General features: G+C 44.8%; 1 protein-coding gene across 1 annotated transcript; it reads right to left on the reverse strand.

The window, feature by feature from the left end:
- Window positions 1-845: 845 nt before the first annotated feature.
- On the reverse strand, window positions 846-16889 carry LOC311102862 (BTB/POZ domain-containing protein KCTD3-like). Its single transcript, XM_084144310.1, has 19 exons — window positions 16486-16889; window positions 15419-15472; window positions 15107-15152; window positions 14842-14915; window positions 14671-14729; window positions 14299-14379; window positions 13878-14036; window positions 13111-13201; window positions 12901-12985; window positions 12707-12812; window positions 12511-12626; window positions 12139-12226; window positions 11919-12035; window positions 11603-11773; window positions 9685-9840; window positions 6106-6202; window positions 3203-3396; window positions 2923-3061; window positions 846-2799 (listed from the first exon to the last, which is right to left on the reverse strand). Exons 1-19 carry the CDS (start codon window positions 16551-16553, stop codon window positions 2112-2114), a joined length of 2589 nt encoding a protein of 862 aa, XP_084000436.1. The 5' UTR covers window positions 16554-16889; the 3' UTR covers window positions 846-2111.
- Window positions 16890-17291: the final 402 nt, after the last annotated feature.

Raw genomic sequence — 17291 nt, forward strand, 5'->3', positions numbered from 1 at the left:
GAGGCCCATTATCAGCAACCACCAATGTTCCAACTGGCAGCTTCATTAAATAGTACCCGCAAAACACCAGTCTCAACGACAACAGTGAAGAGGCGACTCCGGGATGCTGACCTTCTAGGCAGAGTTGCAAAGAAAAGCCATATATATCTCAGACTGCCCATCTTAATCTTTTCTTTTTATTGGCCAGTATGAGATATGGCTTTTTCTTTGCAACTCTGCCTAGAAGGTTAGCATCCCGGAGTTGAGACTGGCTCAGTTGTGCACCGGGGCCTCCCACTCCTCTTTCTATTCTGGTTAGAGCCAGTTTGCACTGTTCTGTGAAGGGAGTAGTACGCAGCGTTGTACGAGATCTTCAGTTTCTTGGCAATTTCTCGCATAGAATAGCCTTCATTTCTCAGAACAAGAATAGACTGACGAGTTTCAGAAGAATGTTCTTTGTTTCTGGCCATTTTGAGCCTGTAATCGAACCCACAATTGCTGATGCTCCAGATACTCAACTAGTCTCAAGAAGGCCAGTTTTATTGCAATGGCACGTTGTGTTTGCTAATTCAAATATGCTAACATAATTGCAAAAGGGTTTTCTAATGAGCAATTAGCCTTTTAAAATGATAAACTTGAATTAGCAAACACAACGTGCCATTGGAACACAGGACTGATGGTTACTGATAATGGGCCTCTGTACGCCTATGTAGATATTACATTTAAAAAAATCAGTCGTTTCCAGCTACAACAGCCATTTACAACATTAATGTCTACACTGTATTTCTGATCAATTTGATGTTATTTTAATGGACAAAAAATGTGCTTTTCTTTCAAAAACAAGGACATTTCTAAGTGACCCCAAACTTTTTGAACGGTAGTGTATAATCAGGTTGCATATTATTTAGATTTATATCTTTGTACATGTTGAACCCTCAGTTTGGTGTCATTCCCTCTCTTACTAAACATCTCGGTCTAGGACAGACCTGGGTCAAATACTGTATTTTCAGATACAATGGGTGCGCTTGATTTTGTTTGGTTCGCATTTTTGGGAATATTCCATTGGTTCCATTGTACTGGGCAAGCTAAATCAAGTGCACCTCAAGTTGTATGTATTTGACCCAGGTCTAGTCTATTGATGGGCGTGGAGGGAGGACGGGCTCCACTGAAAACTCCCTCTCTTTCCTCTTATTCTCGCTCTCCATCTGAAAGCTACTGTTGGGTGACAGGAGTGACGATAATAGCAGCTATCCAACCTGTGACACCACTGGACAGTGAGACCAACACACTGCATACAGACAGATATACTCCATTCAACCTTTGGTCTACTTCCTCTCTACATCACTGAAAGGACAGGTGGATATTTAGACTATGGCTAATGTTTAAAAAGGCACTAAGTATGATTCCTTACATTTATAATAACATAGAATGCCATGCAAAGTCACTTTGACCTTCAGCATGAGATGTCTGTCTGTTTTGAGAAAGAAAAATGATAAGGTGATTTACTGTGTAATGTAGAATTCATTCAGGTCTAAAACACAACACGCATGGCCACTGGCTGGTTGAACAGCATTACTGTGTGTTGTGTGGAGGTTCACAACCTGCGAACCCAAACCATGAGTGTGTGAAAGTGATCACAACCACAAGGGGGAAATAAACCTATCTAGCACTTTGTGTTAATAGTCGGTAAACTATATACCTCGAACACAAAGTTTCCTACTGATATCATGAGTGGACTATTGGAACAAACATTGGAGGAGGACCACTTATGTAGCTACCAGATTCCAGCCATGATGGAGAGATCTGAAGGGTTAAAGTCATGCTCTGAACTAGAAGATCATCCTTAGGCTAGTTAGCAACTTCCAGCAGGCGTCAAGTTTCTTCTCTTGACTGAGAATATAGGGCTTTATTTTGAGATGTCATACTGTGGCAGTCTTGAATATTGCCTGTGAGATGAAGTTGCCCCCAAACATTGATCCAAAGTCAGTTTAGTATGTTTTACTCCTAATGGTTAAGGTTAGGATTTGGGGAGGGTAGGCTGGTCCTAGATCAGTAGCTAGAGGAGTAACTTCTACCCGGAGCTGTTGACTTACCGACACCAGGGGCGTGTCCGTGTCAGAGCTGTCCGTAACTCACAGGCTGCTGTCAAGATTGGCCGGCTCGCTGCACTTCCTGTGTCGGGGGGAAGTGGAAGCCAGCTGGGTGGGGGATGGGGAGGCAGTGGAGGAGGAGTCACTGCCTCCCCCCTCAGACCCCACCGAGGGAAGCGTGGTGAGCTGGGGGACTGGAGGTGCTCTCTTTCTGCCCAGAAATACCGCCCCCTCAAACCCTCCCTTCCTTCTCACCTCAGACCTAGCCTCCGCCACTGATCCTAACCCCACCCCCTCCTCTTCCAATTGGGCCCTTCCCCGAACGTCTCCTCCAGGACTGTCGGGTTGTTGCCATGGCGATTCCAAAACGCCCTCTTCGGCAGTGGCGCCACCTGTGACCACGGCAGCATTAGCAACAACATCAGCATTAGCGGCGTTAGCGCTTCGGCTAGCCCAGAGCTCCATGGCCGAGCCCCTCCGCTCTCCCTCCTCTCCCCCAGCCTCGCACAGTGACCGGGTTCGGGCCTCTGTACCTGGACCTGCCCCCTGTCCTGGAGCCTGTCCGGGGCGCTCCAGCAGACCTGTCCCCAGGGAGAAGTTCTGGAAGTCTCTGTAGCTGTGGAAGGACTCTGTGCGGCGGGCGTGGGCCAGCAGGGGGCTCTCTCTGTAGGGTCGTAGGGCTCCGTAGGTGGCCGTCTCTGGGATGGGCTCTTGGGCCTGCAGCCGGAGGCTGGGACAGACAGAGAGAGAATGGGGATCAGATAAATAGATACAGATGCCATGAAAAAGACAAGTATACAGACAAACGTTCACAACATGAAGAGTCAGAGACAGATTTAGGTGTGTAACTGACCTGGAGCAGGACTCTCGGAGGCGGCTGTGCTGCAGCACTGAAGGGGCGGGGCTGATATTGGGCGTGGCACAGCGGGAGGTGCTGAGGTCACACTGGTCCAATAGCTGCAGCAGCTCCTCCTCTGTTGGCCCGCCCACCTCTGTGAATTAAACACATAATTTATCAGTGTCGAACTAAATGTGAAAACAAAGTGTCAAAATGACACTATACAAGCCATGGATATGTACAATGCCCTCGGATGCATCTGTTCCTATACAAATAATGTATTATCACTCCTCACCATCGGTCTTCTTCTCCTCTCCCTTGTTGGCGGTGTCCATAGCGGTGGTGAGATCCCACATCTGAATGCTGCCGTTGCCATGGCCAGTAAAGAGGTACCTCCTGGGTCTAGAACCCATCCTGCTAGAACCCTCACACTCCCTCACCGTGAAACACGAGATGGTGGTCCCATCCACCGCCGCCACCTCACAGATCCTAGCAGGGACAACCAGGACAGCCACATCAGACCGGAACTGACTGCATTCAGACCAGAACAGAGCAGCCACAGTTCTGGTAGTTCAGTGTGTTTGAGCATAGTGCTAGCAACACTTCGGTTAAAGGTTGTATGCCCACTTGGGACACATTTGATGAATTTAAGTGCGTTTACTGTGAGCTGGATGAAAGTAACATAATGATGTGATCACACTCTCCGTAGCCGATGTGAGTAAGACCTTTAAACAAGTTAACATTCACAAGGTCGCAGGGCCAGACGGATTACCAGGACGCTTACTCAGAGCATGCGCTGACCAGCTGGCAAGTGTCTTCACTGACATTTTCAACCTATCCCTGACTGAGTCTGTAATACCAACATGATTCAAGCAGACCACCATAGTCTCTGAGCCCAAGAACGCTAAGGTGACCTGTCTAAATGACTACTGCCCTGTAGCACTCACATCTGTAGCCATGAATTGCTTTGAAAGGCTGGTCATGGCTCACATTAACACCATCATCCCAGAAACCCATGACCCCCTCCAATTCGCATACCGCCCCAACAGATCCACAGATGACGCAATCTCTATTGCGCTCCACACTGCCCTTTTCCACCTGGACATAAGGAACAGCTATGTGAGAATGCTGTTCATTCACTATAGTGCCCTCCATGCTCATCACTAAGCTAAGGACCCTGGTACTGAACACCTCCCTCTGCAACTGGATCCTGGACTTCCTGACGGGCCGCCCCCAGGTGGTGAGGGTAGGGAACAACACATCCACCACATTGACCATCAACACTGGGGCCCCTCAGGGGTGCGTGCTTAGTCCCCTCCTGTACTCCCTGTTCACCCACGACTGCATGGCCGCACACAACTCCAACACCATCATAAAGTTTGCAGACGACACGACGATGAGACAGCCTATAGGGAGGAGGTCAGAGACCTGGCAGTGTGGTGCCAGGATAACAACCTCTCCTTCAACATGAGCAAGACAAAAGAGCTGATTGTGGACTCCAGGAAAAGGATTTCTGAGCACACACCCATTCACATCAACGGGGCTGTAGTGGAGCGGGTCAAGAGCATCATGTTTCTCGCTGTCCACATCACTAAGAACCTATCATGGTCCAAACACACCAAGACACTCATGAAGAGGGCACGACAACACCTATTCCCCCTCAGGAGGCTGAAAAGATCTGGCATGGGACCTCAGATCCTCAAAAGGTTATACAGATACACCATCAAGAGCATCCTGACTGGTTGCATCACCGCTTGGTATGGCAACTGCTCGGCTTCCGACCGCAAGGCCCTACAGAGGGTAGTGTGAACAGCCCAGTACGTCACTGGGGCCGAGCTTCCTGCCATCCAGGACCTCTATACCAGGCAGTGTCAGAGGAAGGCCTAAGTCATAGACTGTTCTCTCTGATACCGCACGGCAAGCAGTACCAGAGCGTCAAGTCTGGGACCAAAAGGCTCCTTAACAGCTTCTACCCCCAAGCCATAAGACTGCTGAACACTTAATCAAATGGCTACCCGGACTATTTACATTGACCCCCTTATTTTATTATTATTTATAATTTTTGGCACTGACTCGCTTGCACAGGTTCAATGTACACTCACTTGACTCTAACCACACACTCACTACACTCCAACACACACACACACACTCCTTCACATATGCTGCTGCTATTTTCTGTTTATTATCTATGCAGTCAGTTTACCCCTACATACATGTACACTACCGTTCAAAAGTTTGGGGTCACTTAGAAATGTCCTTGTTTTCGAAAGAAAAGCAATTTTTTGGTCCATTAAAATAACATCAAATTGATCCGAAATACAGTGTAGACATTGTTAATGTTGTAAATGGCTATTGTAGCTGGAAACGGCTGATTTTTAATGTAATATCTACCTAGGCGTACAGAGGCCCATTATCAGCAACCACCAATGTTCCAATGGCACTTTGTGTTTGCTAATCCAAGTTTATCATTTTAAAACGCTAATTGATCATTAGAAAACCCTTTTGCAATTATGTTAGCACAGCTGAAAATTGTTGTGCTGATTAAAGAAGCAATAAAACTGGCCTTCTTGAGTCTAGTTGAGTATCTGGAGCATCAGCAATTGTGGGTTCGATTACAGGCTCAAAATGGCCAGAAACAAATAACTTTCTTCAGAAACTCGTCAGTCTATTCTTGTTTTGAGAAATGAAGGCTATTCCATGCGAGAAATTGCCAAGACACTGAAGATCTCGTACAACGCTGTGTACTACTCCCTTCACAGAACAGCGCAAACCGGCTCTAACCAGAATAGAAAGAGGAGTGGGAGGCCCCGGTGCACAACTGAGCAATAGGACAAATACATTAGTGTCTAGTTTGAGAAACAGGCGCCTCACAGGTCCTCAACTGGCAGCTTCATTGAATAGTACCCGCAAAACACCAGTCTCAACATCAACAGTGAAGAGGTGACTCCGGGATGCTGACCTTCTAGGAAGAGTTGCAAAGAAAAAGCCATATCTCAGACTGCCCATCTTAATCTTTTCTTTTTATTGGCCAGTCTGAGATATGGCTTTTATTTAGCAAATTTTTCTTACTTACTCTTTAAAAACTCTGCATTGTTGGTTAAGGGCTCGTAAGTACCATTTCACGGTAAGGTCTACACCTGTTGACAAATACAATTCGATTTGAGTAGATGTTGTGTGAGGATAACTGATGTGTAATACCTTTTCCCGGTGGAGGAGAGGCGAACAAACAGCTTGTTGGTGACGGGGATGACCTTCTGAATAAACACCTGCTGGTCATCTCTCTCCCCAAACGGACCTGAGAGGAAACCAGACCACACTGATGAGATTGGGCTCTAAACCCTCTGCTATACCCTTTTCACACTATCATGCCCACCCAAACCAAACTGTGTTGGCTCAGATATTTTCTTTTCACATTGTCCTTTCAGCACGGTTTCAGCAACTATGGTGGATGCTTAAGCAGTACAGCTTGGTTTTGCTCACCTCGGTTAAGCTCAGTAGTGTGAAAAGCCCTTCATTGAAGGAGATGACACAAGTCTTACTGGGATTTAGACCCACACCAACATTAGGCTCTAGACTAGGGGTGTCAAACTATTTTGTCCCGGGGCCTCATTCATTCTTCAACAAGGTACGGAGGGCCGCACTGAAAATTGGTTGTATTTCCTTGTCATCAAAATTTGAAGAAAATTGTCCTCTATCCATCGTTTTGGGAATTTTCGATGCTCCCTGACTGTCTAGCTTTCATTTGTGATTATTAGCAATCTGGAAACAGTAAAAAAATTATATGAAGGTAGGTCCATTATAATTTCTACACAGTTTCAATTTAGTTTTAGTGATTTTAAAGTATATTGAGTTTGTTTTCCCAACAACAAAAAACGTAAATATGTATTTTTTTACTTAAACCACCCGCGGGCCATATTGACACCCTTGCTCTAGACCAGGGGTGTCAAACGTCAGGCCCTTGGGCCGGATCAGGCCCGCAAACGGGTTTAATCCGGCATGCGAGATGATTTTGAAAGTATAAAAATGAGCTGCAATTTTTCAATAAAGGAAACTGCGGTTCCAATTGCGTCCACTGGATGGCGCAATAGCAATTGTGTTAAGCAAGCAAACTGTTTATACCGGGGCAGAGCAAGTAGGTCAAGCAAGTGCAGCCAGTCCGGATGAGCTACTTTGTTTTGCCCGCAATATTTATTACGGCTTCTACTTTTAACATTATGTGCTTTGGCACCCTCATTGCCCCAATATGTCTCTGTCAAAAAAGAGAAAAGTGGACGCAGTGCAGAGTGTTCCAAGAAAAATGGTCATCCTCCTATTTATTCACGGAATTGAATGGGAAAGCTGTATGTTTGGTGTGTTCCCAGCATGTTGCAGTGCTGAAAGAATATAACCTTCGTCGCCACTATGTGAGTCTTCATGCCGACAAATATGACAACTTTCAAGGACAGCGGAGAAGAGAGAAGGTGTTGGCGGGTCTGAAGAAACAGCAGTCTGTGTTTACTCACAGCCGAGACATCAGTGACGCTGCAGTGAAAGCTAGCTACCTCATTGCTAATGAAATCGCAGTGGCTTCAAAACCATTTAGTGAGGGTGAATTCGTAAAAACATGCATGATGAAGGCAGCGGAGATTGTGTGCCCTGAAAAGCGCCAGGCTTTTGCAAATATCAGCCTGACAAGAAACACAGTTGCAGACAGGATTTCCGATCTTTCAGTGGATTTGGACAGCCAGTTGAAGCAAAAAGTAAAGTCATTTATTGCGTTTTCGGTTGCAATTGATGAAAGCACGGACATTACAGATGTTGCAGAACTGGCCATTTTCATCCGCGGAGTTGATGACACATTGACCGTCACCGAGGAGTTCGTGGAGTTGGTGCCGATGACAGATACAACGACAGCAGCTGATATTTTCACTGCACTCGTCGGCGCGCTGGACAGGGTCGGAGTGGACTGGTCCCTCGCTGTCAGCCTGGCTACAGATGGTGCGCCCTCAATGATCGGGAAAAAAGCAGGTGTTGTGACAAAGTTCAGAGAGAAAGTGCAATCTGCAAATGGAGGACGTGATTTTTGGACTTTTCACTGTATTTTGCACCAGGAGGCTTTGTGTTGCAAGTCATTAAAGATGGATAACGTCATGAAGGTGGTCATCCAAACTGTTAATTTCATCCGATCCAGAAGCCTGAATCACCGTCAGTTTGACAGCCTTCTCAGAGAGAAAGACCACATCTATGGCCTGCCATACCACACTGAGGTAAGATGGTTAAGCCGAGGTGCTGTGCTGAGGTGTTTCTTTGATTTACGAGAAGAAATTGAACAGTTCATGGAAGAAAAGGGCAAACCAGTGTTAGAATTTCATTCCGCAGAATGGATGCAGGACTTTGCATTTATGGTGGATGTTACAGAGCACCTGAATAACTTGAACAAACAGCTGCAAGGGCGCAACAAAGTTGTCACGCAGTATTTTGACAGCATACGTTCTTTCAAGTTGAAGCTGTCATTGTAGGAGACGCAACTCGCCGGTGGTGATGCAGCTCACTTCCCCTGTCTGAAAAATGTGTGCGCGACCCAACATGTGGCAGACATGAAGTGGTTCAAAGATAAAATAACAGGACTGTTACGGGAGTTTTAACAACGCTTTCAGATTTTTGGTGACCTGGAGAAAGACTTCAACGTTTTTTGCTCGCCATTCACTGTGAATCCCTCTGATCTGTCCGTCAGCATCCAACTTGAAATAATAGACTTGCAGTGTGACTCGGATTTGAAGGGCAAATTTGCCGCAGCTGGCTTGGACACATTTTATCAGAATCTCTTGCCAGGTTACCCCAACTTGACAGCCCTCGCTGCAAAACTGTTGTGCATGTTTGGAACCACATATCTTTGTGAGCAAGTTCTCTGTAATGAGCATAAATAAAACAAAGCTGCGCTCAAGGCTCTCGCACAAGCACTTGAATCACATCCTGAAGTTGGCTGCCACTCAGGATGTGACGCCTGATATTGATGCGCTGGTGAAAGCTAAAAGATGCCAGGTATCAGGAGTCAAATAAGCTATGCAACCCCACTTAAAGTGCTGCATGAGACACCCTGATATAGTTCTGTGAACTGTGATATACTTATGTGAATCACTGAGGCATTGTGTGTTTGTGTGTTCTTTGTCCTCAGAATTTTCAAATAACTTGAGGTGTTTTATGATTAATAGTGATGTTGTGCTTTTGGACACACTGTCCTCAGGCTCCAGCTTTATGTTTATATGTTTTTATGTTGATGTGCTATTGTTTTTAATTGATTTTATTTGTATATTTAACCTATTCTTGACTCTGTGGTTCTTGCACTTGTTTGGGGAACAGGATTTCATTATTTGTATCTACATTTCTGCCTGAGAAATGACACCCTGATATAGTTCTGTGATCTGTGAAACAGTTCTGTGAATCACTGAGGCATTGTGAGTTTGTGTGTTCTTTTTCTTTAGAATTTTCAAATAGACTTGAGGTGTTTTATGATTAATAGTGATGTTGTGCTTGTACTATTTTGGACACACTGTCCTCAGGCTCCAGCTTTATGTTGATCGTATTAAAACAAAGAAAACAAATCTGAAGTTGTTGTTTTTAAGTTATATATACCATGATTTTACCGGTCCGGCCCACTTGGGAATAGATTTTCCTCCATGTGGCCCCTGAGCTAAAATGAGTTTGACACACCTGCTCGAGACCCTTTCTAGATAAAAAAAATATCATCCATCCCTTCCATTTCCCATATCTATTTCCCTCTCTCTCCCCATCTCTCACCGATGTCGTTGCCTGATGAGTAGCTGCCGTGGCTCTCCGTCTCCTCCAATGAGAGGATCTTAAAGGAGGCCAGGGGGGTGGAGCCAGGCTGCGTGGAGATCATGCCTCGGAACCGCGTCACCGTCCACGTCCGCACATGGTTGTTGTCCGCACACACTAAAGGACACACACATGGAAAGACAGAGGCAAACACACACAATGTGTATGAAACACAGCCATTAAAATACATACAGTGAGGGAAAAAAGTATTTGATCCCCTGCTGATTTTGTACGTTAGCCCACTGACAAAGAAATGATCAGTCTATAATTTTAATGGTAGGTTAATTTCAACAGTGAGAAAATCCAGAAAAATGCATGTCAAAAATGTTATAAATTGATTTGCATTTTAATGAGGGAAATAAGTATTTGACCCCCTCCCAATCAGAAAGATTTCTGGCTCCCAAGTGTCTTTTATACAGGTAACGAGCTGAGATTAGGAGCACACTCTTAAAGGGAGTGCTCCTAATCTCAGTTTGTTACCTGTATAAAAGACCTGTCCACAGAAGCAATCAATCAATCAGATTCCAAACTCTCCACCATGACCAAGACCAAAGAGCTCTCCAAGGATGTCAGGGACAAGATTGTAGACCTACACAAGGCTGGAATGGGCTACAACACCATCGCCAAGCAGCTTGGTGAGAAGGTGACAACAGTTGGTGCGATTATTCGCAAATGGAAGAAACACAAAATAACTGTCAATCTCCCTTGGCCTGGGGCTCCATGCAAGATCTCACCTCGTGGAGTTGCAATGATCATGAGAACGGTGAGGAATCAGCCCAGAACTACACGGGAGGATCTTGTCAATGATCTCAAGGCAGCTGCGACCATAGTCACTAAGAAAACAATTGGTAACACACTACGCCGTGAAGGACTGAAATCCTGCAGCGCCCGCAAGATCCCCCTGCTCAAGAAAGCACATATACAGGGCCGTCTGAAGTTTGCCAATGAACATCTGAATGATTCAGAGGAGAACTGGGTGAAAGTGTTGTGGTCAGATGAGACCAAAATGGAGCTCTTTGGCATCAACTCAACTCGCCAAGTTTGGAGGAGAAGGAATGTTGCCTATGACCCTAAGAACACCATCCCCACCGTCAAACATGGAGGTGGAAACATTATGCTTTGGGGGTGTTTTTCTGCTAAGGGGACAGGACAACTTCACCGCATCAAAGGGACGATGGACGGGGCCATGTACCGTCAAATCTTGGGTGAGAACCTCCTTCCCTCAGCCAGGGCATTGAAAATGGGTCGTGGATGGGTATTCCAGCATGACAATGACCCAAAACACACGGCCAAGGCAACAAAGGAGTGGCTCAAGAAGAAGCACATTAAGGTCCTGGAGTGGCCTAGCCAGTCTCCTGACCTTAATCCCATAGAAAATCTGTGGAGGGAGCTGAAGGTTCGAATTGCCAAATGTCAGCCTCGAAACCTTAATGACTTGGAGAAGATCTGCAAAGAGGAGTGGGACAAAATTCCTCCTGAGATGTGTGCAAACCTGGTGGCCAACTACAAGAAACGTCTGACCTCTGTGATTGCCAACAAGGGTTTTGCCACCAAGTACTAAGTCATGTTTTGCAGAAGGGTCAAATACTTATTTACCTAATTAAAATGCAAATCAATTTATAACATTTTTGGCATGCGTTTTTCTGGATTTTTTTGTTGTTATTCTGTCTCTCACTGTTCAAATAAACCTACCATTAAAATTATAGACTGATCATTTCTTTGTCAGTGGGCAAACGTACAGGGGATCAAATACTTTTTTCCCCCCACACTGTATATTTAGACATAGTGAACATTAGCATACCTGTTATTTTCTTAACCCGATTACACAACGCTCAAACCTATCCCAAAATCCTCCCCTCCTGCTCTCTCCCCTTCTTACCTGAGACCAGGTGTTTCTCCGAGAGCATGATCTTGGTGACAGGGGAGCGGTGGACAGTAAAGGTTTGGAAGAGCTGAGGTCCAGAGCCTACTGTCTCAGGGTGTTGAACTATGACCCGGACTGCTCCAGAACTGGTTCCATACGCTATCTCTATCCAGTTACCACTCACACCTAGAGTCAGAGGGAGAAAAAGAGAGAAAGATAAGAATTGCTCAGGAAGGCTGAACCCCAACGGAAATATATTATTTGTGTGTGTGTGTGTATTCATGTACACGTAGGTGTGTGTTTGAGAGTGTGTGTGCGCGTGTGGACTCACTGGTCTTGGGTGTGAGGTAGACACTGAGAGCAGTGATGGCGTCGTTAGACGGGTCGTGGTACAGCTCCGTCACCAACAGATCATTATCCTTCATCCTCAGAGGAAACTTCTGCATGTCTGAGAGAGAGAACCAAGAAGGCGTAGGGTCAATTCCATTTCAGTCAATTAAGGAAATAAACAAAAAATCTAATTCCACTTCCTGAATTAAGTGTGTGCGTACCTATGTAGTAGATGGATCCGTTGTTGCAGCCCAGTAGAAGAAAGGAGCCAGCCGTGTCACAGCTGGTGATGGGAACTACATCCTGCACCTGATGGAGAGGAGAGAAAAGAAAGGGTTCAAATGAAACCTACCCCTCTCTCTCCCTGTGTACCGGGCGGCCACCGTCACGCACGGCTCACACAACATTATTATTATTTTCTCTGATATTCATAGCTACTACTGTACATCAAAAAAGGCAGAAAATTATGTTCACGGCACACATACACTTTAAAACATTCTTCAGTCTTCTTCTCTAAGCCCTGTTGACATTTCTCTCCCTCCCTCCCTCCCTCTCTCTCTCCATCCTGACACACACACCCTATGTAATCCTACCTGCCAGTGCTGTGTAACAGCGTTCCAGACCCCCACCTTCCCAGTGTGACTGGTGGCCACCAGCTGGTTCCCAATGAAGAACAGATGATCTACTGGTACACCCAGACTAAACACACCTAGAGAGAGGAGAGAGAAACAATAAAACACACGCATGTCTCGCTTTCACAAACACACACACACACACACACACACCTACCTATTTCGTTGCCACTCCCTCCGTCCTGGATGCTCCAGAGGATGATGTTGTTATTGGAGGCAGCTGCCACCATCTTGTCCTTATCGCCATGGGGACCACCCACCACCTGTATAACAATAAACTTAATTGATAAAGCACCTTTCGGACAATACATTGTGATTTAGTGATGTACAGTTATAGAAGTATAACACAACCTTGGCGTTAAGGGCGATTCTCTCCATGGACCAGTCCAGATAGGGGCTAGAAAACACCTGCTGCCACCCTGACGACTCTTTTATCCTGAAGAACACATACACGTTAATACACACACATTAGTACACCCACACTCAAGATTTATGAGGAGTATAATATATAAATAATATCAACTCTGAGTCGATGAATCCGACTACTAATGCCAGTGTTACCTGTAGCAGATGACAAAGTGTGCATAAGCCACTACGATCCAGTTATGATGTCCAGCTACAATCAGCACCTTCCTAGGGTCCACCGCAGCACCTGGACACATAACAAAGCACTTTACCTAATAACCTGGAAACATAACATTTTACCTTAAAACACACACAGTTCTGTACACAATAGTTGATATAGGTCAATCATGGTATTATTTTTGCCTACCCATATTGTTCTCTATGTTTTTACTGTTTAGTGAGCATGCTCTGTCCATTAGCATGATTGCACTAAAGTGCTTACAAATGCAATGTTATTACAAAATATCTGTACACAACCATGTACAATGTATTTGAGTAAGGGTGTCAACATAATATAATTTGATCATCAATATTACTAATAGGATAATTCAGCTGTGTTCAAAGCATGTGCATACTACACTGAGAGCCCTCTCATGCTCTCTGAACTCCAGCTCAAACCAGCTCTGGCTCTAAACACACACAGCCCAGAACTAAGTTAAATGTGAGCTTTTAACTATGGTGCTTTTTACCCCATGTTAGATCATGTCAGCTCCAGCTTTAACACAGCCACACACAGACACACACACACCATCTCCTGACTAGTGGTAGGACTGAGGATTATTCTGATTGGTCATTAAAAAAGGCACACAGTGTTCTGAGGAGACTGGGGAGTAGAGCACCACAGCACCCAGCCCTGCTCCACGCCTCATTACACAAACACCATTGCCCCCACCCTTGTTTTTTAACCCTGCCCTCCTGCTCACCCAGTCTGTGTGGTCCCTCGGCTCCAGGGGGTCCGGGGAGTGAGGGGTGGGGGGGACAGGTATGGGGGAACCCCCCCTCTGCTCCGGTAGGACCAGGCCGATCCTCAGGGGCAGGGCCCGAGGCTGCAGGGGTGGAGCTGAACTTACGGGCTGGGAGTGCTGTGGGAGAAACACATTCCTCAAGCAATCAATCAACCAACTAACTAATACAATAATTACTCAAATTCTACATGACTAACACATTTTATGAATGTCAAAAATACCAAAAGTTCAAAGACCAAAACTAGAAAGAGCATCACTAGAGCGCTCATGTTTCCCTTGTAAACAGACAGAGAGATAGAGGGATAAGAGCGATGGAGGGAGAATATAATGATGTCCTGTAATTCACCTGTACCAGAGGAGAGTTGTGGGAATACAGTACCTGGAGGAGGGAGGTATCCATGGAACAGAACACTGCCACAGGATGAACGTTCTACTTCCTCACACAGCAGCAACCTCCTCACTGAAGACAGCCACCATAACACAAGAGAAGAAGATAGTCTGAAACACTTTCGAAACTTGCTATATAAACCACAAAATCAGCATTTTACAGCATGTGATTTATACAGTTGCCTAGTATTATCCAGTAGGTAGTGTACTGAAAACTACTTGGTAAGTGGACAAGGTCAAACTATTAAGTGATGGTTAATTGTGCTGTTTCCAGATCCACTTAAGATTTTTAGTTATAGAAAATAACAATGCAATACCATGTAGAAGCACAATAATTATTCAGGTTAGTGCATAGAGGCCATACCTAATGGTGTTATCCCATAAAACTCAGCTTCATGGCGGAGAATGTTAATGTTTACCCCCCTATGAAGAGAAGAGAACATCAGTCATAGGACCTTATAACCTGTACCAATATGCTTCTGCTAATATTTAAAGGATACTGTTCCTGTGTGTAGAGAGGGTCAGGTGTTCTTACCGTAAGTCTAACTCTTTGGTTCGAAGAAAATTCAAGATGGGCGCAAAGGCTGTTGGGTCCCTGTCAATAAATATCTGGAGGACAAGAGGCACATTTAGAAACGTAATACATAAATATCATTATGTTACAGTTTAATATCTCTGTATGAGAGTACATGAGAGAGTATTTGTGGAATGTGTGGCCTACGCTCTCACCAGACCCCCAAAAAACGTGGAAAACATTGAAGACAAATATGTTTGCCTGTCGCATAGAAGAATGTACTCACAGCTCCAGTTTCATCCCGTAGAGTTGATATTCTCCCACTCAGCAAACTGAAACACACACACACACCACACACACACACTTAACCTCGTGCTGTAGTTAGCCCCTAACAAGCTCATCTCAGCTTTCATTCTGGCTTTATGTAAAATGTGGGCCAGACTTGACCTAACACTGTTTTTGATACACTGTACATTATCAAGATTGAATCCTTGGGAGATGAACCTTGAAGTGAACTAGGTAACCTTTCCAGAGCTGTAGCCAGATCACATTTTAGCAGAGATGTGCAGAGAACAAGTACAGTGGGATGTAGACCCACCTTGAGAAGAAAGAGTCTGGAATCCACATGAGAGTCTGTCTAGAGGTGCTGAACCTGAGAGGGAGGAGAGGTTATACCTTAGATCAGACATCCTGTATCATGACACAATGCAAAATGAATGACATGCAATGACAGTGAATTGTACTGTACAATAATACATATAAATGTTCATGAATTCTCATGTGTTTTCATTTACTTTTTGTATTCCTTCCGAAGAGGGATACACAGGACATAGCATCACTTCATGTATTTCTATGTCCAAGGTGGAGTCATATTACATACACACTTAATACATTATGGAAAGTGTTTACTGTGATATACATGTATCATGCTTGGGTAATGCTACTGCAGCCTGGTCTCATAGACTGCAACATAGTACAATCAAAATAGTACATTTTACATTTGGTATGGTTACATAAGACAGAAGGTTACTTAAGGCAAAAACAAAAGCAGGGTGGTTAGTCGGGGTAGACTGGTAGGCATACACCGCGAACGTCTAGCAACCCAAAGGTTGTGTGTTCGAACCTCATCACGGACACATTGCAATTTGTAACATATCATACGATTTGTAATTCGTAACATAACATACGAAATGGATGATGGACATCCACAAATTAATACATACCATAGGAAACGTAACATATCAAACTAATTGGAGTATCCCGGATTTAAGTTTACTATGTTACGTCTACCCTGGAGTCCGTGGCTTCTGCCAAACATTTGACTGGAACACAGTCAATAATACAGGACATTTTCCAGACATAGCCATAGTTAACTATATGAGCCTATATCCTATGTGACAGAAAATGCCCATTCGCTGCGGAACACCAAGATTGCATTTTGCTACAATGTAAACGCCTTGACAATACGAGCGCGTGTGTTGCGTGCTTTTCGTGCATTTGATCGCAGCTCCAATCCCATGTTCTCGTCTGCGACGGCATGTCATTGTCAACCTAAAAAGAAACGATCATGCAACATGTCTGCCTGTTCGAGTCTGTCAATACTGTCCTCCCTGAGAGCACATTGACAGTTCTATAGACTGTAAGGCTATTTAAACGCTGTAATACCTTGTCCCACCGACGTTCAGTTGAATAATTTCTCCCATCCCAGATGTTATATTGACATTCGCGGCCATGTTTCCACCCCGTCCCGTGCGTGTGGGTCACTCGTAGCCAGCAGAATCTGTCCAATGTTTCCAGTTTGGTGTGTCAATCTTCAGTTTACCCCCTTCTGCTCCCCGCTCCCCTACGTCTCCAAGCCTCCATAAAATGTCACTTCCACGCAGCGATAGCCCCCACATTCATAGGCTATGGTTGTGTGTAGCCTTTAGGCAATGGTCATGCGAGTCTAATTTACCAAAGTTAGTCGATATACACTTTCATATGCATCCATGTGAGTTTGTAATATCGAGTATTTTAGTGTCTTCGAGCTGTTTTCTGTGTCGTGGGGTGACGACTGTCGATGCTGTGGTCTTGTTGAAGGAACCGCTGCCTCTCCCACTACGGTCACTACGTCATCCCATATCTGGAGCCCTCTTTCCACGGTTGCCATATATAACCACTTGGGCCACTTCTCTGAAATAGAATGAACTGAAAAACTATTTTGTATTTATTATAGTACTTATTTGTGCATATACGTGAAAACAAAATGTCTAGGAATGAAGAATGTTGACATTCGTCAAATGGGCATGTGAAATATTGAGATGACAAGTATTGATGTGTTTTCTTTTATTTATTTTAAGCTAGAAGGCCTACATTTCCAAATGTATCCGTAGAAAATGAAGACAAGTCATTGTGCAAGTAGGATAAATCAGTGTGCGTTTTGATATAAAGTTGCTACATTTACACTTGTAATCTCATATACGAGAGGCAGC

This window comes from Coregonus lavaretus (genome assembly GCF_964263955.1).
Source record: "Coregonus lavaretus genome assembly, chromosome: 27".
Lineage (NCBI taxonomy): Eukaryota > Metazoa > Chordata > Actinopteri > Salmoniformes > Salmonidae > Coregonus > Coregonus lavaretus.